The 19,241-nt window shown below is 33.1% G+C and overlaps 3 protein-coding genes across 4 annotated transcripts; all 3 read left to right on the plus strand.

Annotated features, from left to right (window-relative positions):
• The first annotated feature begins 605 nt into the window (after positions 1-605).
• On the plus strand, positions 606-5,125 carry LOC122531871. Its single transcript, XM_043660143.1, has 3 exons — positions 606-879; positions 2,734-2,901; positions 3,904-5,125. Exons 1-3 carry the CDS (start codon positions 825-827, stop codon positions 4,116-4,118), a joined length of 438 nt encoding a protein of 145 aa, XP_043516078.1. The 5' UTR covers positions 606-824; the 3' UTR covers positions 4,119-5,125.
• Positions 5,126-5,822: 697 nt separating this feature from the next.
• LOC122531836 lies at positions 5,823-14,582 on the plus strand. Its single transcript, XM_043660076.1, has 5 exons — positions 5,823-7,172; positions 7,701-11,051; positions 12,175-13,010; positions 13,096-13,239; positions 13,797-14,582. Exons 1-5 carry the CDS (start codon positions 6,941-6,943, stop codon positions 14,016-14,018), a joined length of 4,785 nt encoding a protein of 1,594 aa, XP_043516011.1. The 5' UTR covers positions 5,823-6,940; the 3' UTR covers positions 14,019-14,582.
• A 252-nt stretch (positions 14,583-14,834) lies between these two features.
• Positions 14,835-19,100, plus strand: LOC122531828 (ralBP1-associated Eps domain-containing protein 1). 2 transcript variants are annotated; one of them, XM_043660065.1, is made up of 5 exons: positions 14,835-15,380; positions 16,184-17,465; positions 17,555-17,619; positions 17,839-18,040; positions 18,205-19,100. In XM_043660065.1, the coding sequence occupies exons 1-5, from the start codon at positions 15,207-15,209 to the stop codon at positions 18,384-18,386; spliced, it is 1,905 nt and encodes a 634-aa protein (XP_043516000.1). In that variant the 5' UTR covers positions 14,835-15,206; the 3' UTR covers positions 18,387-19,100. The 2 variants fall into 2 exon arrangements, with proteins under 2 accessions (XP_043516000.1, XP_043516001.1); XM_043660066.1 differs by having other exon boundaries at positions 17,944-18,040.
• The last annotated feature ends 141 nt before the right edge of the window (positions 19,101-19,241 follow it).

The raw sequence follows: 19,241 nt of genomic DNA on the forward strand, positions 1-19,241 counted from the left end.
GAAGTTATGAAGTACGTGAAATGGAAAAGCGCGTTTTTCATTTTACAATATTTAGTTATCTATATTACTTAACATTCTTTTGTTGATGATATTTATTTCAATTATTTTATTCATAAATATTTATTTACAAATATTTACAAAAAAAAAAAAAAACGCTAGCCATCGATGATCGTCGTGGTAATCAACGTGGTAGTTATAGGAAAATCATTAAAAATGTTTCCAGCGAATGTAAAGACTATAATGACTAAAGCGTAATAAACATAAATTTCAGGAAGCAGCAGTTAAGTTTCTCCTTCTGGCTGTTGGTCAAAAATATTGATTTCCTCAATGCGGCGTGTACAGCAACGATAGAAAATCTGGGCAATGCAACATGGAGAACGAAAATTCTCTGAATAACTCGAACGACGAGTGACGACGAAGTTATTCCTCTTCTATCATAGCTACATCGTTTGGGCCTTGGATTATTTGTTGGTATGAGACAGTTTTTCCATTCGTCTCGCCTCGTCTTGACGACCTTAGTGTTCTTCGCGGCGCAATCACGTATTCGCAGTTCTATCAGTGGTGTAAGCATCGTCGCCTTAGTTACAGGCTTGCGCTGCAATCGCGTCGAGCGACGGCCAAACGAGAGCAGTGCTTCAACAGCTGTCGAGGCCGGATGGTTGGCCTCGTCAACCCCTGATCTGACCATATTCTCTCTCTCTCTCTTTCCTTCTGATTTCGATACCCTGATCGCATCGCTCGATCGCGTGTAATCAACGCCAGTGACCGCAAGGACGCAGTTGAATCGCTGAAGGACATACCAGGATAATCGTACCAAAACCAACATGAGACGTTCTTTTATCTTCGTCTTTTGCCTATTGGTCATTCTCAGTTTTTATGGTAAGCGTCTATGCGTCCAGTCTAGTCTAGAGGCTTTGCTTGGTTCAACGATCGGAACAAGTCTATGAGACTGCTTCCTATTGATTCTGGTGTTCTTCTTTTAGACCAACATTTCTTTTTTTTTTTTTTTTTTTTTTACCATTTTCTTACTTTCCATGACGTTACAGCCCGCGATTATCGTAAACAATTGTTTCTGAGTCTCGGTACGTCGATGTAATTGATACTTACATTTTATACAATTCTATAACATATAACACTTTATTATGTTATCTTTTATTCTTTGATTGGATAACAAAACAATTTTCTTTTTAATCGTAGATTAAGATTAATTATTGCTGTTTGAATTTAAATGGTACGTGGTATACACCGTTTTGTAATTTTTTTTCTATATTTTTTCTTTTTTGTATATCTTTCTTAACTACGATAACGTAAATACAATTGAATAATATAGAATAAATTAATTTGAATTTACGATATGATTTACGATTTGATTGTAATGCAACTCTGGTTCCTCCTTTCCTTTATATTTATCCTACTTCTTTTCCTTTAACTCTCGTCAATAAAGTGACAGTACGTTCTATTCGAAAAGTGGATCAACTAGCTTCCTCGTTCAAGAGAAGTGTTTAAACGCGATATTAGTGTTTCGACCGATTTAACAATAAGGACGAGTATGTGTAACATCATACCTCGTTACAAATTGAATAACTATCATCAAGTTAAATAACCGAAATTATATGCTCCGGAAATTATTTTCGATCCCGCGGTTTAATTTAACTAAATGGACTGCTGCAAACGTTATTGAGATCAATGATAACCAGCTATGTGCAAAGCAATTTCTACACATGTGAAACTTTCCAAACTCCTTATACAAAATTTTATGCTTATTACGGAGTATCAAATATAAAAATGATTATTTACGCTAATATCGGTGTCTGTATAATTATTCTGTCGCTTTTAACATTTCTTAATCTTTTAAACTACTGGTATAAATAAAACTATAGTAGTGACTGCTATTATTTATATTTTGCAACACTTGGAAGCATGAATGGTCGTTGAAACAAGATTAGAAGCTGAAGACAAGCACGTAAAAGCATAATGTGGCTACGCTTTTCTAGGGCAAATGGCTGCATTGATTTTTATATCAGTTAGGGTTGTAAGTGCAATGAACCCTTCTCCAGGGCGAATGTGTACCATTTTCAAGCGTTTCCGAATTTTTCTAAAACGAACTTTGTAAATGATAGCTACGCTACTGTACTCTATAGTAATAGTAATTCGTGTGTTCAAATGTTGACCTATATAAACAAATGCGTATACATATACGTAACGACAACAAATTATTCAATCGTACTGACACAGAACGCATTTGATACCGTGCTCTTCTTGATATGAAACTTTAAATAATCACACTATAAACGTTTCATAGTGACCTCTTTTATCAATCGCCCGATAATATTTCTTATAACCTCGTGCAATTACAAAACTAAATATGAATTTTCTGTGCCAGCACAATGCGGACAACGATTCTGTTAAAACAATTTTCATCAAAATCGATCTATCAATAAAGTTTCAAGTTTAATTAATCTGGAAAATATATTTATTATATATTATAATGTATGTAATTACGAATATGTATAATTACATTATTATACTATGTAATTGCGAATATTTAAATTTATATTTTGATAAATACAACTATTATTGAAAAATGGAATTTACACAAAGATTTGTTTCACCCACTAAATATTATACGAAAATATTAAACTATACGTATTAATTATTACCTATTATTATTATATGTATTTATTATTACCTATTTCTAGTTATTTTATGAAGTAAATCATTAACATGTTGCAGGCATAAATGCGATGCAATGTTATCTTTGCAACAGTCACAACGACAGTCGATGCGCCGATGACCATCCACCCGATGCCCTCAAAAAAGATTGCTCCGATCTCAAGAACGGCGCAAAATATACCATGTGCCGAAAAATTACGCAAGTCATTGAATTTAGCGTTAATGGACGTAAGTAATATTGAAATTTTTTCATTGAAAAAGAATGATCGTTTATTAACATGTTTCAAAATTCCTAATCATATTTGCTTATACTTCGATACCATTAAGATAAATCAGACAACAACTATAACTATCATGCTATCAACCTTTTATAGAATCAATTTTTAATATAATAATTTGCTATAATGCACTATTATTATATTACTATTACATTGATCTATCAAATTAACACAGTATTGATCTGTTTAAATTAATATAGCATTTTTATTATGTTGTGGAAAACTACAATACATTGCCAAAAATGTTAGAATGGCGTGATTAGTGCAATGACTGTTACATTAGTTATATTAAATAATTTTATACATGTCCAAGTCCCATATCCAGTACAACTTACTAGCTTTATTGTACTGTTAATAGTCTGTAGATATTTATACATATTCATTTTGAGAACATTTAACAACATTAATTAACATTATTTAACAAAATAAAATCTATTAAATATTATAACAAATATTACAGTATTTACAATAGATTATGAAAAAAATTATATAAATTTTTATAAATGAAGAAATAAGTAAATTATCATCAGATAATTGGATTTTTATAAATTTTTATATTTTTTCTAATATAATTAAAGAAATGAGATGTAGATAAAATTAATACATTAAACCTAAAATTAATACATTATTTCCAATATTTTACATATTACGTGAATTATATACATTTTTCGATCTTCAAATATCTCTTAAATAGATAAAAATTCGCTTTTTCAATTCTAATTACTAGACTGCAGATTTTTATGCATTTTTACTGAAGAAATGAAAGCTAGATACAAATTTGTTTTATTCTCCAAACATTGCAATAAATATTCTATTTTTGACGTTTTATATATTTTTGTATATTATGTACATTATGAGTACCTTCGAATTTCTCATAAATACATAAAAATTCGCAGTTTACTAATTAATAATAAGCAAGATAAACTGAGCTATTACACATGTTTCAAAACAGTTCCGCCTGATACCCGAGTCATAAGAGGTTGTGGATGGGACGAGTCAAATTATAAAGGAAGGTGTTACCAAAGAAGCGGTTTCGGCGGTCGTCAAGAAGTCTGTTCGTGTTTGACAGACTTTTGCAATACGGCAACACCGAACGTTTTACCACCGACGTCTCTGATTCTATCATGTGCTCTTGGCAGTGTTCTTCTAGCATACATTCGTAATTAATTTCGAGAAAATCCATATACTCTCGACCAGTCGACGAAGAGAATGCGTCTGAGATCGTTAGTACCTGCAAGCAGCTTCGACTTCGCATTTTCAGAGGAACGAAAGTAATCAAAACTGAACGAGACGATACATTTCAAAAGCAATACTTCTTACGCACTTTCGTCATTGATGAAAAAAAAAAAAAAAAAGCGTATAAAACAATCAAAACGCGGTTCTTTCAACGCAAAAACGTCTCCGTCTATTTAGAACTCTACGTTAGATTTCGAAAATAAACGCCGACAATCTCGAAATGTTCGACGCAACGAACGAAAAGTTCTCAATGGGAATATATGACTTCCACCTTGTTCATGGGTTGAAAATTACAATAGTCTTAGACGGAAAATGCACTTTGTTCCTGATTATCTGGACGTTTTCGAGTGAAATATACCGAGGAGAAAAATTAATGCGCCTATTACCAACTAATGCCTACATCTAATTACTGTTAATATTGTTGCAAAAATGACTCAAATACATAAGGGTGCAGAAAAAAATGTTTTTTTAGAAAAAATATATGAATATTTCTATTCAAAAAATATCGTACATGCATATCTACTAACGCGTTTTATAGTTATATACGTATATGTATAAATTTTTAACGAAAATAATTACGTTCCTTCGAGAAGCTTTCACGAGAAAGATATTGCGCAGAGATTCAGGAACGGTACGATCTTTGATAGCTTTTTGCGAATTGTCGAGCAGCTTGACGAGCACTCGTCGATCATGCATAATTTTTCTTTAAACTCTCCAATTTAGGTGCTGAAGGTGTGACGATTGTCACATTGTGTTCACTTGACAATTTTTCTGCGTAGAGCTTAAGAATGACATTACATATGTAATAATTACGCAACTTGTTGAAAGTCTATATGTTGTCTATATGTTGTGACAACCTTCGCGAGAGAAAAACATTTGTATGTTGTGTTTTTGTGCGAAGCGAGGAAAATATATCAGGGTTGCCGTTGCGGAGAACACGAGGTCTGTTATTTTCCTTCATCCTGTCGAACAATGTATCGAACGATGAAATGTATTTGACAAAAGACATTCTTAAGAATGTTAGAAAGAAATATTTTATACTCGAAAAAAAGAAGCATAGATAATTTAGCATGGTTTACGTTATTTGTATTTTAATAAAACGATATTAATTGAGTGTAATTATTTATATATATAAAATCGCTATAAATTCATTAAATTCTATAATGAAGAGCATAACTGAACGATGAAAAATTGTAAATAATTGTAAAAACTGTTATAACTTCGTAAATCGTATATCAAATCGAATGACATCATATATCATAAATTTGAAATCTTTCAAAAATTTTATATCATATAGTGGGTGGGAATAGCTTTTTTCTTGAAATTTCATTGACAAATTTTTTTATAACTAGCTCCACCATAAGTTTGAATGGTCTTGAACATTTTATTGAATTTCAAACATTAGAATTAAATGACAAAATGTTAGGATTTCTTATTGCTTAACGTTAATTCAAAACTCAATAAAATGTTGAAAGAAATTGTACATCGAGTTTCAAAATGTCCCAATAAAAGGAAGATTTATATTAATCTTTAAAATGATCGTAGATTCAGTAACAAAAATAATTTTTTGATGTTTTTAAAGATATTCAAATTTCAAAAATTTTCAAATTACAATTTTTATAATTTTACAAATTATAACAGTTTAAATTATTGACAATTTTTTATCGTTATTAGTTTGGTCAATTATATTCTTTACTGTGTAATTTATTTTATTCTTAAATTCGATCGCGAAATAAACACATATGTACTTTCTGTATGATTCAGCGGTATCGAAGATATTCAGAATTTATAGAAAATTAATGGATAAAAAAAAAAAACTATAAAATTAATGAGTTAAAAATATAATTATATTAAATGCACTCATGGACAAAAATATCGGTGCCGTGCGTCAAATTTTTCGCTCGTTTCATTGTTCCGAGTAGAGAATTTTTGTTTCAGGCTAACAGCCAGTAATCTGCCATTTTTCTTCGTGATGTTCGTTGACTTTCGTTTCGTAGATTACCATTTATTTCGATATGTATATATAAGTTTGGTCACTTTTCGTTTACAAGGAATTTCGATTTGTCTCCGTGAAAGAGGAAATGTTATACGAGGAAAACCATAGCATGTACATTTATTAATTCGAGTAAAGAAAAGAGTGGAGCAATTTTTTGGAAAGTCGTGGATCAACATCGAATTCTTTAATTTAACCGCAAGTTCGTTCGTTAAAAGTTTTAAATCCTTTCTTTTCTCTGTTCTCACGTATATACTCGATATGGATTTAATATCTCATTACCTGTCGTCTCCGCGAGGACGTTCTCTTACTTTGTGACTCGTTTATCATTCACTTTAATACGTCGTTTATTGAACGCAAATTTATTCAAGAAGAGTGAACGGATTTGAATATCAGGTAAAACGAAAACTTATCCATTGTTACATACGCATAAAATAAATCGAAGCGAAATTGTGCTTAGGTTAGCGACGTATCAGATAACAGCTGACATAGTGGCCAAGTTCATTTCATTTAAATAAAATAATCGTTAACTATACGTATTATTTGTTAAGTAACGTTTTTCTTGAATTTTATTCCAATTCAGAGCATTACAAATTTATATACAGAAATCATAATACTTTTCGCATCGATTCAAAATTATAAATCTTCGACGCATGATGATATAACAAACACATATTGAACGAATTGTTTCCCTGCGCAGACATTAAAAAGCGAAAGGACAACGAGAGGATTTATATTCTAAGTCGGGGTTAGGTGGATCATGCACTCTACAGCCGCACGAGCTAATCGATCGAACATACAGCCTTCAATTTCGTCTACGTCAGCCCCATCGTCCCTTGTGCACCCGCAGCAACAACAAATTCTTTATGGTCCTATCGCTAATCCGACAATAACCCTTCAACCATGCGGAAATGGTTTACATCCCTCGTGTATTTATCCAGGAGCGCAACGTAACACTGGTCTGACTAATCCTGCTCCTTTACATATACAAGGTGTAAATACGTTTCCCTTAAAAATCTTCTTCATTCTATATCCTATCTTCAAAAATATTACGATGAGATTAATTTATTTTTAAACAAAATAAAACACACGACCATTGTTTGAACTACTAACGATTACGATTAATGATTACATTTTCAATTACCACAGACTGCAATTTCTTTTATCGATAACTGCGGAATCTGTTTTATTAACGATCGAATTAATAACATTTTTTCTTTTTTATTGATTACATTTTTCCCCCCCGATTTTTATATTTTTTATTTGAGGAATAAAAAACAAATTAAGGAATATAATTTAAATCTAATTTATATCTAATCTAGTTTAATAATTTAATCTAATAAAAGAATCTAAAGGAAAAGAATTAAATTTCGTAGAATAAAAATGATGTCCTTGATAAAAAAAAAAAAAAAAGAAAGTACTAATTACTTTATTGACATACTGGTATCAAATAACGTATTTATCTTAAATAATGATTTCAGTTTTCTAAGATTCTCGTACAAACCCATCCATGAATATAGGCAAAAGCAGCAGATGGCCACCGAAGAATAAGCTCGTACGAAATCAGCAATATTGTCAACAACAGCAACAGCAACAGCAGCAGCATATTCAGCAACAATTATCCTATAGCCCGAAACCTTTGGTACTGTATGATCAAACAACGAACAATGCCCCGCCACTTGCACCGGCTACTTCGTTTTTAATTGCTTCGTCAACATACACGCACGGCTCATTTTCCGGGGATCAGTATAACAATTCTGGAGTCACATTGATACCGCAGCCCTACTTTAAGCCTCCGGATGTACAAACGTTCTGCTTGATTCAAGATCGACAAAATATTCAACAACAAGAGCAACCGTCACATAGCTCCTATTACAATATCTCAAACACCTGCAACTTGCAAGCAATTAACAGTACTTCAGCATTTCAATTTCCCAATCTCAGTCCTTACGCGGCTACGGCAAATTTCACGAACAGTCAAGTCACGGGTCCCGTTCAAACCATACACTCCAATCAAATCTTCCCTAATCCTCCGAATTTAGTTTATGGTAGTTCACAAAGAGATAAACCTGTTGTCGTTTCTTCTGCTACACTCGACATCCCTCCTCTTAAAATCGATAAAAGCAAAATACCTACAGTTAATACGTCACAAATCACGCCGATATCATCTGAAAATTACAACGAATGGCCATCTCAAACAATCACCTCTCCTTCTAACAACTTATTCAACATAAAACCGAATGCAGACGATGAGACAAACCAGGAGATCATCGCAAATTCTTTGGAAAAAACCACGTCGCACGTATCTACGAAAACCCAAGAAGAACATTATTCCGACGAATCGTCAGCTAGCTTCGATTTTACAATCGAAGCTGAGAAAATGGTCTCGGCGCTTTGCAACATATCTTCGAACGACATTAATAAAGAGGAAATGAAAACCGAGAAATCCAATTCAACGCCGTTGTTCAACGGAGCTGGCGATACCGCGTCGAATAAAAATAGTTGGTTTGCCGAATTTTGTACGGATTATGGAACTGGTACGTCGATAGCTGTTCAAACAGATGGACCGTGTCTCGATAGGACCCAATATCCAGAATTGTTGCGGAAACTTATCTACTGGGGGTGCACGGAAGGCGAGATCCTCTTAAATAATAGTTTCAAAACAAACGCCAAATGCAATTGGTTGAGAAATCTTTGTACCGCCACCAAAACAGCAGTTACCAAATCTTCCACTTGTTTCCCAATCTTTGCCGGAGATCGTGTTTTTGTCGGTGATCTGATAAACGCTTTGTTACGCATTAGCAACGGGTGGCTCATTCTTGACAATTATTTAAACAAGCAACACTATCCAAGCTTGAATAACAAGTTCGACTGCGAGTTGCTGAGATGCTTTCGTCTGTGGGAAGAGAGCACGCACGAACTGCTGAATCAAATCGTCCATACGTTCTTAAAGCTGGAAGAGAACGGCGATGTTTCTAATTTCGAACAAAAATCAGAATCATTTGGAACCTCTTTTCCAGGTGACGTTTCAATTTACACGAATCGTGACTTGCTCGATTCGTCTTCAACTATGATTATGTCGAAGCAGAAGTCCGACAATAAAAGGAACAGTCAAGATTCCTGTAACGGTGCGCAGCTATCAACCGGAAACCTGCGAAATTTCAGCCTCTACAATGTTAACCAGGAGAAACAGTCGTCCCAGAAAGAATCAAAATTACGAAGTAAGTGGACTATTACTGAGAATCTAACAACAATAGATAGCACGAAATCCGTGCCTGATATGTTCTTAGGGCACACGGAATCTGGAAGTCAGGCGAATAGTAGATTTCGTTCAAGGGGGAATTCGTCTTCCAGCAAGACAGATATGTCCGCCCAATCGGTGAACGCAGAATTTTTTCATCTGAGAAGCAAAATTCTTACGGAGAGTAATCAAGATACATCTAGACAATGGTCATTCAAGGAGAAGAAGCAAGAGTTTCCTGAGAATAAAGTTTCGTCACAGGAAAATGTCGACACCATATTTAGACTACAACGACAATTAGATGAAAATTGTGAGAGCAATTACGCTCAGAAATGTTTATCAAGGGTGGAATCGTCGTTTCTGAATCCTTCGATTAATTTAGAATCTGTGTACTTTCCATCTACTAACGAACACGAAAATTTCTATCATAGTTACGCTATTTGTCCTCCGTATGCGGTAGATTACGGTAATAAAAATTCGAAAAATTTTGAACAGAATCATAGGAATAAAACGAACATGGATTTAGTTTACGTTGGCAAATCAACGACGAATCAACTGGCTGCCGTGCCAAAAGATAAAATGACATTACTCAGTCAAATAGAACCAAGTATTTCGGAAAAATCATCGGACGAGATGACCGCCAATTTGTCAGCCTGGTTCGCCAGTATGAGGAACGCTGATAACCGACAAATGCCATTTATGAATCTGACAGATATGAATACAGAAACAGTTATACCGCGAGGATCAACGCGTCCAGAAATGTTGAAGAATACGATGGATCTCAATAACTGTATCAGACAATTGCACATCGACGCAAATCGTCAATTCCAAACGCTACAAAATATACAGAACGTCCAAACTGCACCTTGGAGCACTTACAATTTGATCAATAATCGCACTCAAGTGCAGCAAGTTTCTGAAGAGTATGACAGCTCTGAGGATGTTCGAGTATACATGAAACCAGGAAGCTACAATGTTCCAAAGAAAAGGCATCAGAGAAGATCCAATCGTCGTTTAGAAAATTCATCTCGAAACGCTGCCAATGGGTCCTCGAACAATCATCGCAGTCACTATATATACAACAACAAAGAGAAGACATTTTGCACTCCAGCATCGTCAACGCCTGTGTCCCGACCTACCACGTCCATATCTAACAACGTTAATGCTTCTGCAAATATAATGAAAGTACCTTTCCCGGCGACTCCTATCGTGCCACCTCCTATTTTCTCTCTCGAAAATTCACCTAGGATTTTAAAGCGGTCCGACACGTGTAATTACACTGTGTCTGAGGATGTTACTTGGAAAGCAGCCTGCGCTTCCGCTGAAATCCTATTAGAGGCGTTGAACGTAAAAGAAGATGCGAACTTCAAGAAAACGGAGATCAATCCTATTGACGTTATCGAAAAGTTTGATGATGTCAAAAAGAGCAATAACGATGACATGACGTTTCAAGCGACGCAAGATCAAGAAAAATTAGAAGGAGGTCTTTTGAAAAATTTGAAAGACAATAATGACGGTTGCGGCGGTATTTCAAGTTACGAAGCATCCGAGGATGACTCTGGCTCCACGAAACACTTTTCCCCCAACACGAGTATCAACGAAGCTTTACAGTTGCCTGGTAATAAAAATGGTAATAATTATAATCATTTGAGCTTTATCATAAATATTGCTTCTATCGGAAGAATAAAACTTTTCATTCTTTACATGTAAATTTGGAAAGAAAACAGTCTACGTGTTCCATAAATTCTGTATAAATGAAATATCGAACATTAATTGTAATTATTTAATGAAAATGAAATTTAATCATTTTAATACTAGAAGGACGGAAATTTGAAAGTTTCAGATTTTGATAACGTGCAACTATCATAGCAAATCTTTCTTTTAAAAAATATTTGATAACATGGTATACTTAGAATCGAACAAGCACTGTGTTGTTTGTCCCGTATGTATGAAAGATTGAAACATAAATGAAAACATATGCCTGATATCATATTAACCCTAGAACGATACTGTGTAGTTGCCAGGAGTTTATCGAATTTTAATCGTATCTGTAGATATAATATAAATGGATATTAAAGTAGTGAACAAATGCTCTTATTATGTGCTACAATTTATAAAATAAGTTGTATACATGTTGCATTCTTTACAACGAAAATTTATGCTAAATCAACTCATTTGAACTTATTTACTTGTATTTACTTGTATTTAGAGCAAATGACGGACTATTTTTGAGAAATTTATGAAATTGTTTTAAAATAAAATAAATTATATTTTTTATTTATTTATTGAAAACTACATATAGCAATTGGAATAGCCAGGAACATGTTGAAAAGTCTCTCACATCGAATAAAAATCTTCCTTGCATTTCAAAACGACTTTTTTATTAATATGTTTTATATAATATTTTAAACATTTGGTTTTAACATTCAATATAATTTTACGGTCTTTTGTATGTTTCACGCTTCTCATAAATAAAGTATTGCAAAGAAAGAAAAATATTTGAAGAGAACGAATAATGAAAAAGTGAACAGGACAGCAAGATTAAAATGTCTAGAGAAGAGTAGAAAGAGAATCTGCGAAAATATTCAATCATACATATAATATTTAAATTTCATTTTAGATTATCAATAACCGCACAGTGTCATATACGTCCAAAAATAAATAAATAAATAATGTTATTCTAGGGTTAAGGCAATACTTCCGTTCTTCCAGCATTAAATATCGCAATATTTTATGCAGCTACCCGTTAACAGGTTCTAGTAAAATGAATGTAAAAACGGACTCGTGGTTAATCAAAACATTGAACAACGCTAATATGGCAAATAAACAGAAACGACGAAAAAACAGTGCCGTTCCACATAGTTCCGAATCATCGAACAGTTCCGTAACAGAAAATGAACAGACGATACCTGTTGTTTCATTAGTGACCAATAGCACTGTAACAAAAGTCGCAACAACAACAACAACGGTGAAAAATCTTCAACAGACTATTAACTCGAGGAAAAGTTCGTGCATTTCATTAAACAATGACGAAACAACGTCGGAAGAGACCAAACGTGTCATAGGAAAAGCCACTTACTCGGAAACTGTACGACGTTACTTAAGTACTTCGCTCTCGGAGAAAAAAGAATTTTGCAAGAAAAGCAAATTAAATATCGCCAATGTATCGACGATTTGCAGCACTGTAATACCGATCCCTGGACGCAAGTGTCAGAGAAAAGATTTCGAAAAATCGTATTATCTCTTACATAATAGATCTCGTAAATGTTCCGGGAAGAGAGCAACGAAAAATTGCGATGTCAACGATTCTCAAATGGAAAAAACATCGAAATCCACAGTCGCGATAAAACACGGGAAGAAAAAGGAAAATGCCGGATGCATCGAATTTTTAGATGGGAAATTTGGTGGAAAAGTCAGCGATAGAGGTTGGTCCGTATGGTATAGTTCGAAAAGAAAACAAAGTCTCAGTCCGCTTGCGCTGAGCAAATTAGAAATGATACATCGGACAGTTTGGCAAATGGAAGAAGCAGAAGTTTTCAAATGTCCATCTTCAGAAAACAATAGTGATAAACAATCTTCTTCATGCACGGTTAGTTTTTATATTTGTATAATGTAATATAATATAATATAATTTCTTTAAACACTAAATTGATAGTTGCGCGATTTTCTTTCAGATCGAAGACTATTGTAAAGTTATTAAAAGTCCAATGTTCCTGGAAACGGTGGAATACAAACTAAAGAATCGAGTTTACCATAAAGTAGAACACGTGGTTAGAGACTTTCGTCGTATCGTTTATAATTCGAAATTATATCATAAGGTTCGTATCTTATTTGTTAGTTCTCTAATTTTTTGCTAGAATTGTTAAGAATCAAATTAATACGATGATGCCAGTGCTCGACTTTTTCATTTCTATAAATATTTTAGAATAATTAAAACAAAATGAATACCATTGATAGAAAGATTTTAAATGACCAAAGTAATGTTATAAAATGAAAAATGCGCTCTCATTATCCTTATATTATGATATAATTCTTTATAAAAATTAAATATTCTTTATATAAATTATATATTACCGTCCAATAGATAGAACGTGCAAATTTCGCGTGACAGTCATCATGTACGATTGAGTTAATATGAATTAATATTTAGATAAATATAAATTTGCATAAACATCCGCAGTTATAAATAACTATAAAAATTTATATTAAATTACAAAAATTTCAAATATTTAATTTTATTTTGATTTCAGTTTCTATTCTCTGCGATAAAAATTAGTAATGAAATTCAATTAAATAAAAAATTTCAAAATTAAATAACTTACCTAATTCTAAATTTTCATGATTTCGGTTAAAAGTTGATACCATCTTATCACAGGACGATCATGATCGAGTAAAAACTATTGAAACACTGTCGAAGAAACTTGAAGAACTGTTCGAGGAACATTTTGCGAGTTGGGACTTCGATAATATTAGTGGTAGTCCAAGAGAAAGTTCACCAGTGCTGCATCGATTTAAAACGGCTGGACAAAAATCGATAACTGGACGTTACAGCAACACGAAGAAATGTTCGTCTTCTTCGATCACCAATAACATATAGTATCTACTATATAGTATGTGCTTTCTGCGACATCAAACTGCGCTCAAAGAATTATTGTGTCTATCGTTTTATTGTGCATCTATAATACTTATTATTATTAGATTAACAGATGTCTGATTGCATCAAGTTTATGTAAAATTGTTAGACTCGAAATTAAGTATATCTGTAAGGATCGATCATAATATGTTCCAGTCACGTCAGTTCATATTGTTGTCGCATCGTGGACGTTCTACGGTTCTTTTTTCTTTCGCAACGCAGCTTGCTATGTTAAAATATTTTTCGTCTTACTTACAAACGAGCGAAAGTTTAAACGCTTAGTTTTCTGGTACATACATCGGTATAAGGTAATGCATCTTAAATGTGAAACAAGACTATAGGTTAACTGCTCGTTTTTTTATCATTGATATTATACATATAAAAAGAAAAGATAATAATACTAATTACTTAATAACGTTGACCATAGCCTACAACTTGAGAGTCCTCAATTATCATTAAAAGAAAAATAATCCTGAGTATTTTGTTCTAGCAAGATTGGAAAATATAATTAAACGAAAATAGTGAAAGCAATTATAAAAATAAAGAGGAAAAATATTATAAGAATATTTTCCATTTTTAATGTGATCAATATGCATGAAATATATTACATGAGAGAAAAGAAAAGAGAACTATTATAATGTAAAATTGTACTCCAAGCAAATAAAATATTGACCAAATAAAATAGTTGAAAAAAAAATGAAAAATCCCGCGTTTCACGACAAGAAAGGCAACGCATGCGCAGTGTAGGCGCTATAATCCGGTAAAGTTAACACGCACATACCGTAGAGAAATGTCAGTTGTGCGATTCAAGTAGTGTGCGCACATGGATTATAATAATGTCAAACATCGAGGGAATGGAAAGATGGCGGTCGAGCGGTAATTTTGTGATGCACGGGGTGTAGTCTACGAATGGTGTGTCTTACATTCCCAAGAGAACCATCAAAATCATAATATTATCGTGCAATGTGACTACATACTGATCACGACCGTCCTGTGAAGCAGACCGTGACAAGAACGGAAGGACAACGACGGAGACGAGTAGAAAAATTAAGGGGAGTGAGAGAGCCAGGAGAGTAGAGAAAAAAAACGGACCCAGTTTGCACGTAACGAGTGTAGAAGCGGTTCATTGCTCTGCTCTGACTTGTCGCCAAGATGGATTGGGATTCGATCACGATGGCGAGTCTTCATCTGACGATGACCGAGCATCAATATTACGAAGATATTTTTAGTTATTGCTGTGAAAATACAGACAACGACAGTGTACCGGTGATCAAAGTAGCCGAGCTACTACGCTCGGCAAATTTACCAGCGGTTGTCACGATGAAGGTAAATTAGATCAACTCATTGTACATAGGTTGTCAGCTGTTAGTTTTCTGTCACACGCATATTACGTTATTGAAATTATAGAATCTCTTTAATTGTATGTAAGTGGGCGTTTAATTACTCGAACGTGACGCGATATGGAGAATTTACAGAAGCTCATGAAGGTTAGGATTAGAGGACTGTTACGAGAAGATTATAAGCACTCTAATTGAATGACGAATTAAACAATTATGTCTTTATGCTTTTAAATCGAAAACAAGTCAAATCCATCATTTTTTAATGTAATATGTGCCAATATTGATATGTTATTATTCTGGTAACAATGTATACTTCAAAAATTTATGGCACCTACATAAATTTGGAAATGTAAGTTACGTTTATCGAATGTACGAAAGTACATTGATTTGAGAAAAGAACATATTAATATCATCAATAATTTATTCTGAATTTTTGTAAAATAATAAAATAAAACATTTCAAATTGATTTCTCACATTTAAAAAATTTTTTCAAAATAAGTAAAATATGTGTTAACAATTTATTTCAAATGAATTAGATTCAGAAATATTTTATATTTTTACCAATAAATAAAATAAAATAAATATAAAATGAAAATTTCAATTATTGAAACTTTTAGATCTATAAATATGTGTTATACATAACATTAATCTAATTTACTAAAAATATTCAGTATAACATATATCATATTACATATCATGGATATGTGTAATTATAAATACAGAAATAGACAGTTTTAAATAAAATATTAATCATGCTTATTAGCAAAATATATTTTTCTAATTTATAGATATTGGATATCTGTTTTGGGACTGAAGCAGCACACATTGGTACACATCTTGGGAAAAAACAGTTTTATGTATTGTTGAAGCTTGTAGCTGCTCATCAAGCAGGACTCAGTATTCGTAAAGATATAATTACAATGCCTTTGGATGTTATCACCTTACCAAGATTTACTTGGCCAGCATCTGGAGAAGAAGATGGTAGGAGAAGTTCAGATTCAAACAGAGCTATAACAGGTCACCGACATGCTCCTGAGAGTACTACAGAAAGTGAAAGTGAGGCAGAATCTCCAAGGGAAACTGGCGGTAGTACAGATTCACCAACTCCGACAAATAGTATAATACAAGAAAGAAACAATGACATAGGTGGTGAAACAATATTAGATTCTGTATCTGGAGGTTGGCAAGGATTATTGGTATCTGAAGAACAGAGGCAGTTACTAGGAACCGAAGAAGAAAGTTCAGAGCGTCATAGTAGTGATGAAGGAGAAGGAGATGGCGATGGCTCGTTCCCACCTGAAGAAGTATGGATAATTAGTGATGAACAACGTGAATATTATGCTACTCAATTCGCACAATTACAACTTGATCCTGAGGGACTTTTGCATGGTTCTATAGCTAGGACATTTTTTGAAAAGTCTGGACTTCCTTTAGGAGAACTTAGTCGTATTTGGCAACTTGCAGATATTACCAGAGATGGAGCATTGAGTTTACAAGAATTTTTTGTGGCTATGCATCTTGTTGTGTTACGAAGAAATCATGTGCCTCTACCTGATGTCTTACCTCCACCATTATTAATTCCTTTGCTTAAACAAAAGACTGGTCCACCACCTATTCCATCAACTACAACTACAACTACTCAAAAAAGTCCACCTAATACCACTGGTACTCGTGAAAGAAATAAAGAATGGACAAAATTTGTTGATTCACCAACTGGGACTAGCAGTTCTTTGACTAGTCCAGGCTTACAATTAGTGAATTTTGATTTTCAAAAGTCTGCTGTTGAAAAAGATCCTAAAATTTTGCATCCTGTACCATTACGTTTAACGCCTGAAGCAGCAATTCTTGCTTCTGGAGCAAACGGTAACAGTAGCAGCTGCACTACGTTGGGTGATGATGATCTCCAACGTACTGCAAGTGCATTGGTGCAACGACCTCTTATTAAAAAACCACCTCCACCTCCTGAAGAAGCTATTATAGTAACTCCAAAGAAGGAACCGCCGCCTCCACCACCACCCAGACCATACAGAACACATGCAAGAAGTTCTAGTCTTGATCTTAATAAATTAGGTATATGTTGCTACCAATACTCTGCGATACTTTTCATCTGTGGCTGAGAAAGCAAAGTTTTACGCTTCAAACTGTGCGCGTTCTTGTAGGGAAAAATGGTCAAAGTTTCCTTGGAGCACCTCCACTAGTTCCACCAAGAATCTCTCCTGGAATTGTAAGTTCTTTTATCTATTTTTAAATCATTTCATTACTAAATATTTAAATTAAAGCTATTAATAATGAGACCTACATTTAATTAAGCTGCTTTTTATGGATCTGCGCAGTAGATATTTCAGATATTTTAGATGTTGTTATCATGTTATGGATTCGGAAAATTAAAAAATAGGCAAAATTATTGTTATAAAGAAAATTTTGTCATGTATCTCTACTACAGACTTCACCTCGAAAATTGGTCGGTCAAAAAAGTGAGGGAGAGGGACAAAAAACCTTAAATGAAAGTCAAGGTTTTGTTGCTGATTTTTCTCACTTTTCTCCAAAGAGCGAACTACCTGAAAATCCATCTTTGGAAACTCCGCAATCACAACAATTTACTGGTGTCTGTGGTGCATTTCATATTTACAGAAAACCCAGTCCAAGTAAGTTCTTCATTTTCTTTATTTTTTTTTTTTTTTTTTTTTTTTTTTTTTTATCTAAATTCCAATATATTTCTGTTTCTAGATTTTAAAATATTTCTATTTATATATTTCTATTTCTAGATTTTAAAATTTTATTGCCTCTTACCTTTCTATTTTACTTACAGAGCGAGAAGGAGATGAAGATGCTCCTAAGGATGAATTGGAAGAATCAAAAAAATTAACATTACAAGAATTACGAGAGAAAAACGCTGAACTGCGATTAGTTTGTGAAGAATTGACACGAGAATTAGCTAGTGCACTACAGGAACGTATAAATCTTCGTGCAAAACTCTTACTTTTGACATGATGTAACCTGTTATCATCTGTAAAGACTTCAAACTATGAATTATTGATTTTTCCTAAATTTGTTGTAAAATCGAATATCTCATGTGTCATGCTAGTCTAGAGTATTTCCTTTTGCAAAGTTTCGTATATTCACAACAATTAGCGTAACCAAAGTAACAACTACAGAGCAGATATTAATAAAAATTATTCGTGTTAACTATTCAACCTACTTTTACTATCAGTTAGTGTATAAAATATTTAAATTTTAAATGTCTTTATACATTTTTCATGCTTTAATGATGTGGTTTTCTGATATTTATAAATATTTGAATTATGTTATATTAAAAAGAAATAGATGTTCCTGATTAGCAAGAATGTTGAAAAAATATCAACGAATATCAAAATTCTTTGTGGTTACGCTATGATTCACATTTTATCCTTTTTCACAGATAATTCCAGTGTGCATTATTAGAAGCGTGGATACAAATATTGTAGCAACATCTGCCACTTTCTAGCATTCAAATGTTACAGCATTTTAACGTTCAAATAATTTTAAAAACTTATATTTTTTATGCATAGTACTGTGCTAAATTGCTGAGAAATAGTTCTTTATATATTACAGAGTTTTTAAAGTTGAATAATCGCATCAAGCGGAATGAAAACTTGATGGTTACTGTATACTACAAAACTATTAAAAAAAGAAAAAAAAAACATATAAAAGTGAGTGATGAATATTTATTGTTTAATAACAAAATAAAACTGTATTTTCGTATTGCTGTACTACCAAATTTTTCACAGCATGGCATAAAAAGATCGATATTCCTAAAGTGTTATAATGTATTTCGTTTCGTGATTTAATTGTATATAGCAAATAGAA

The sequence above is a fragment of the Frieseomelitta varia genome, unplaced genomic scaffold (genome assembly GCF_011392965.1).
Source record: "Frieseomelitta varia isolate USP_RPSP 00005682 unplaced genomic scaffold, Fvar_1.2 scaffold_418, whole genome shotgun sequence".
Lineage (NCBI taxonomy): Eukaryota > Metazoa > Arthropoda > Insecta > Hymenoptera > Apidae > Frieseomelitta > Frieseomelitta varia.

Excerpts from the sequence above, each read along its gene's own strand:
- LOC122531871 (XM_043660143.1), top strand. The coding sequence starts at position 825 with ATGAGACGTTCTTTTATCTTCGTCTTTTGCCTATTGGTCATTCTCAGT. Across the intron at positions 880-2,733 it reads GGTCATTCTCAGTTTTTATG|GCATAAATGCGATGCAATGT; the intron begins GTAAGCGTCTAT and ends AACATGTTGCAG. Across the intron at positions 2,902-3,903 it reads TGAATTTAGCGTTAATGGAC|TTCCGCCTGATACCCGAGTC; the intron begins GTAAGTAATATT and ends GTTTCAAAACAG.
- LOC122531836 (XM_043660076.1), top strand. The coding sequence starts at position 6,941 with ATGCACTCTACAGCCGCACGAGCTAATCGATCGAACATACAGCCTTCA. Across the intron at positions 7,173-7,700 it reads TGCTCCTTTACATATACAAG|GCAAAAGCAGCAGATGGCCA; the intron begins GTGTAAATACGT and ends CCATGAATATAG. Across the intron at positions 11,052-12,174 it reads GTTGCCTGGTAATAAAAATG|GTTCTAGTAAAATGAATGTA; the intron begins GTAATAATTATA and ends ACCCGTTAACAG.
- LOC122531828 (XM_043660065.1), top strand. The coding sequence starts at position 15,207 with ATGGATTGGGATTCGATCACGATGGCGAGTCTTCATCTGACGATGACC. Across the intron at positions 17,620-17,838 it reads CAAGAATCTCTCCTGGAATT|ACTTCACCTCGAAAATTGGT; the intron begins GTAAGTTCTTTT and ends TCTCTACTACAG. Across the intron at positions 18,041-18,204 it reads TTACAGAAAACCCAGTCCAA|AGCGAGAAGGAGATGAAGAT; the intron begins GTAAGTTCTTCA and ends TTTTACTTACAG.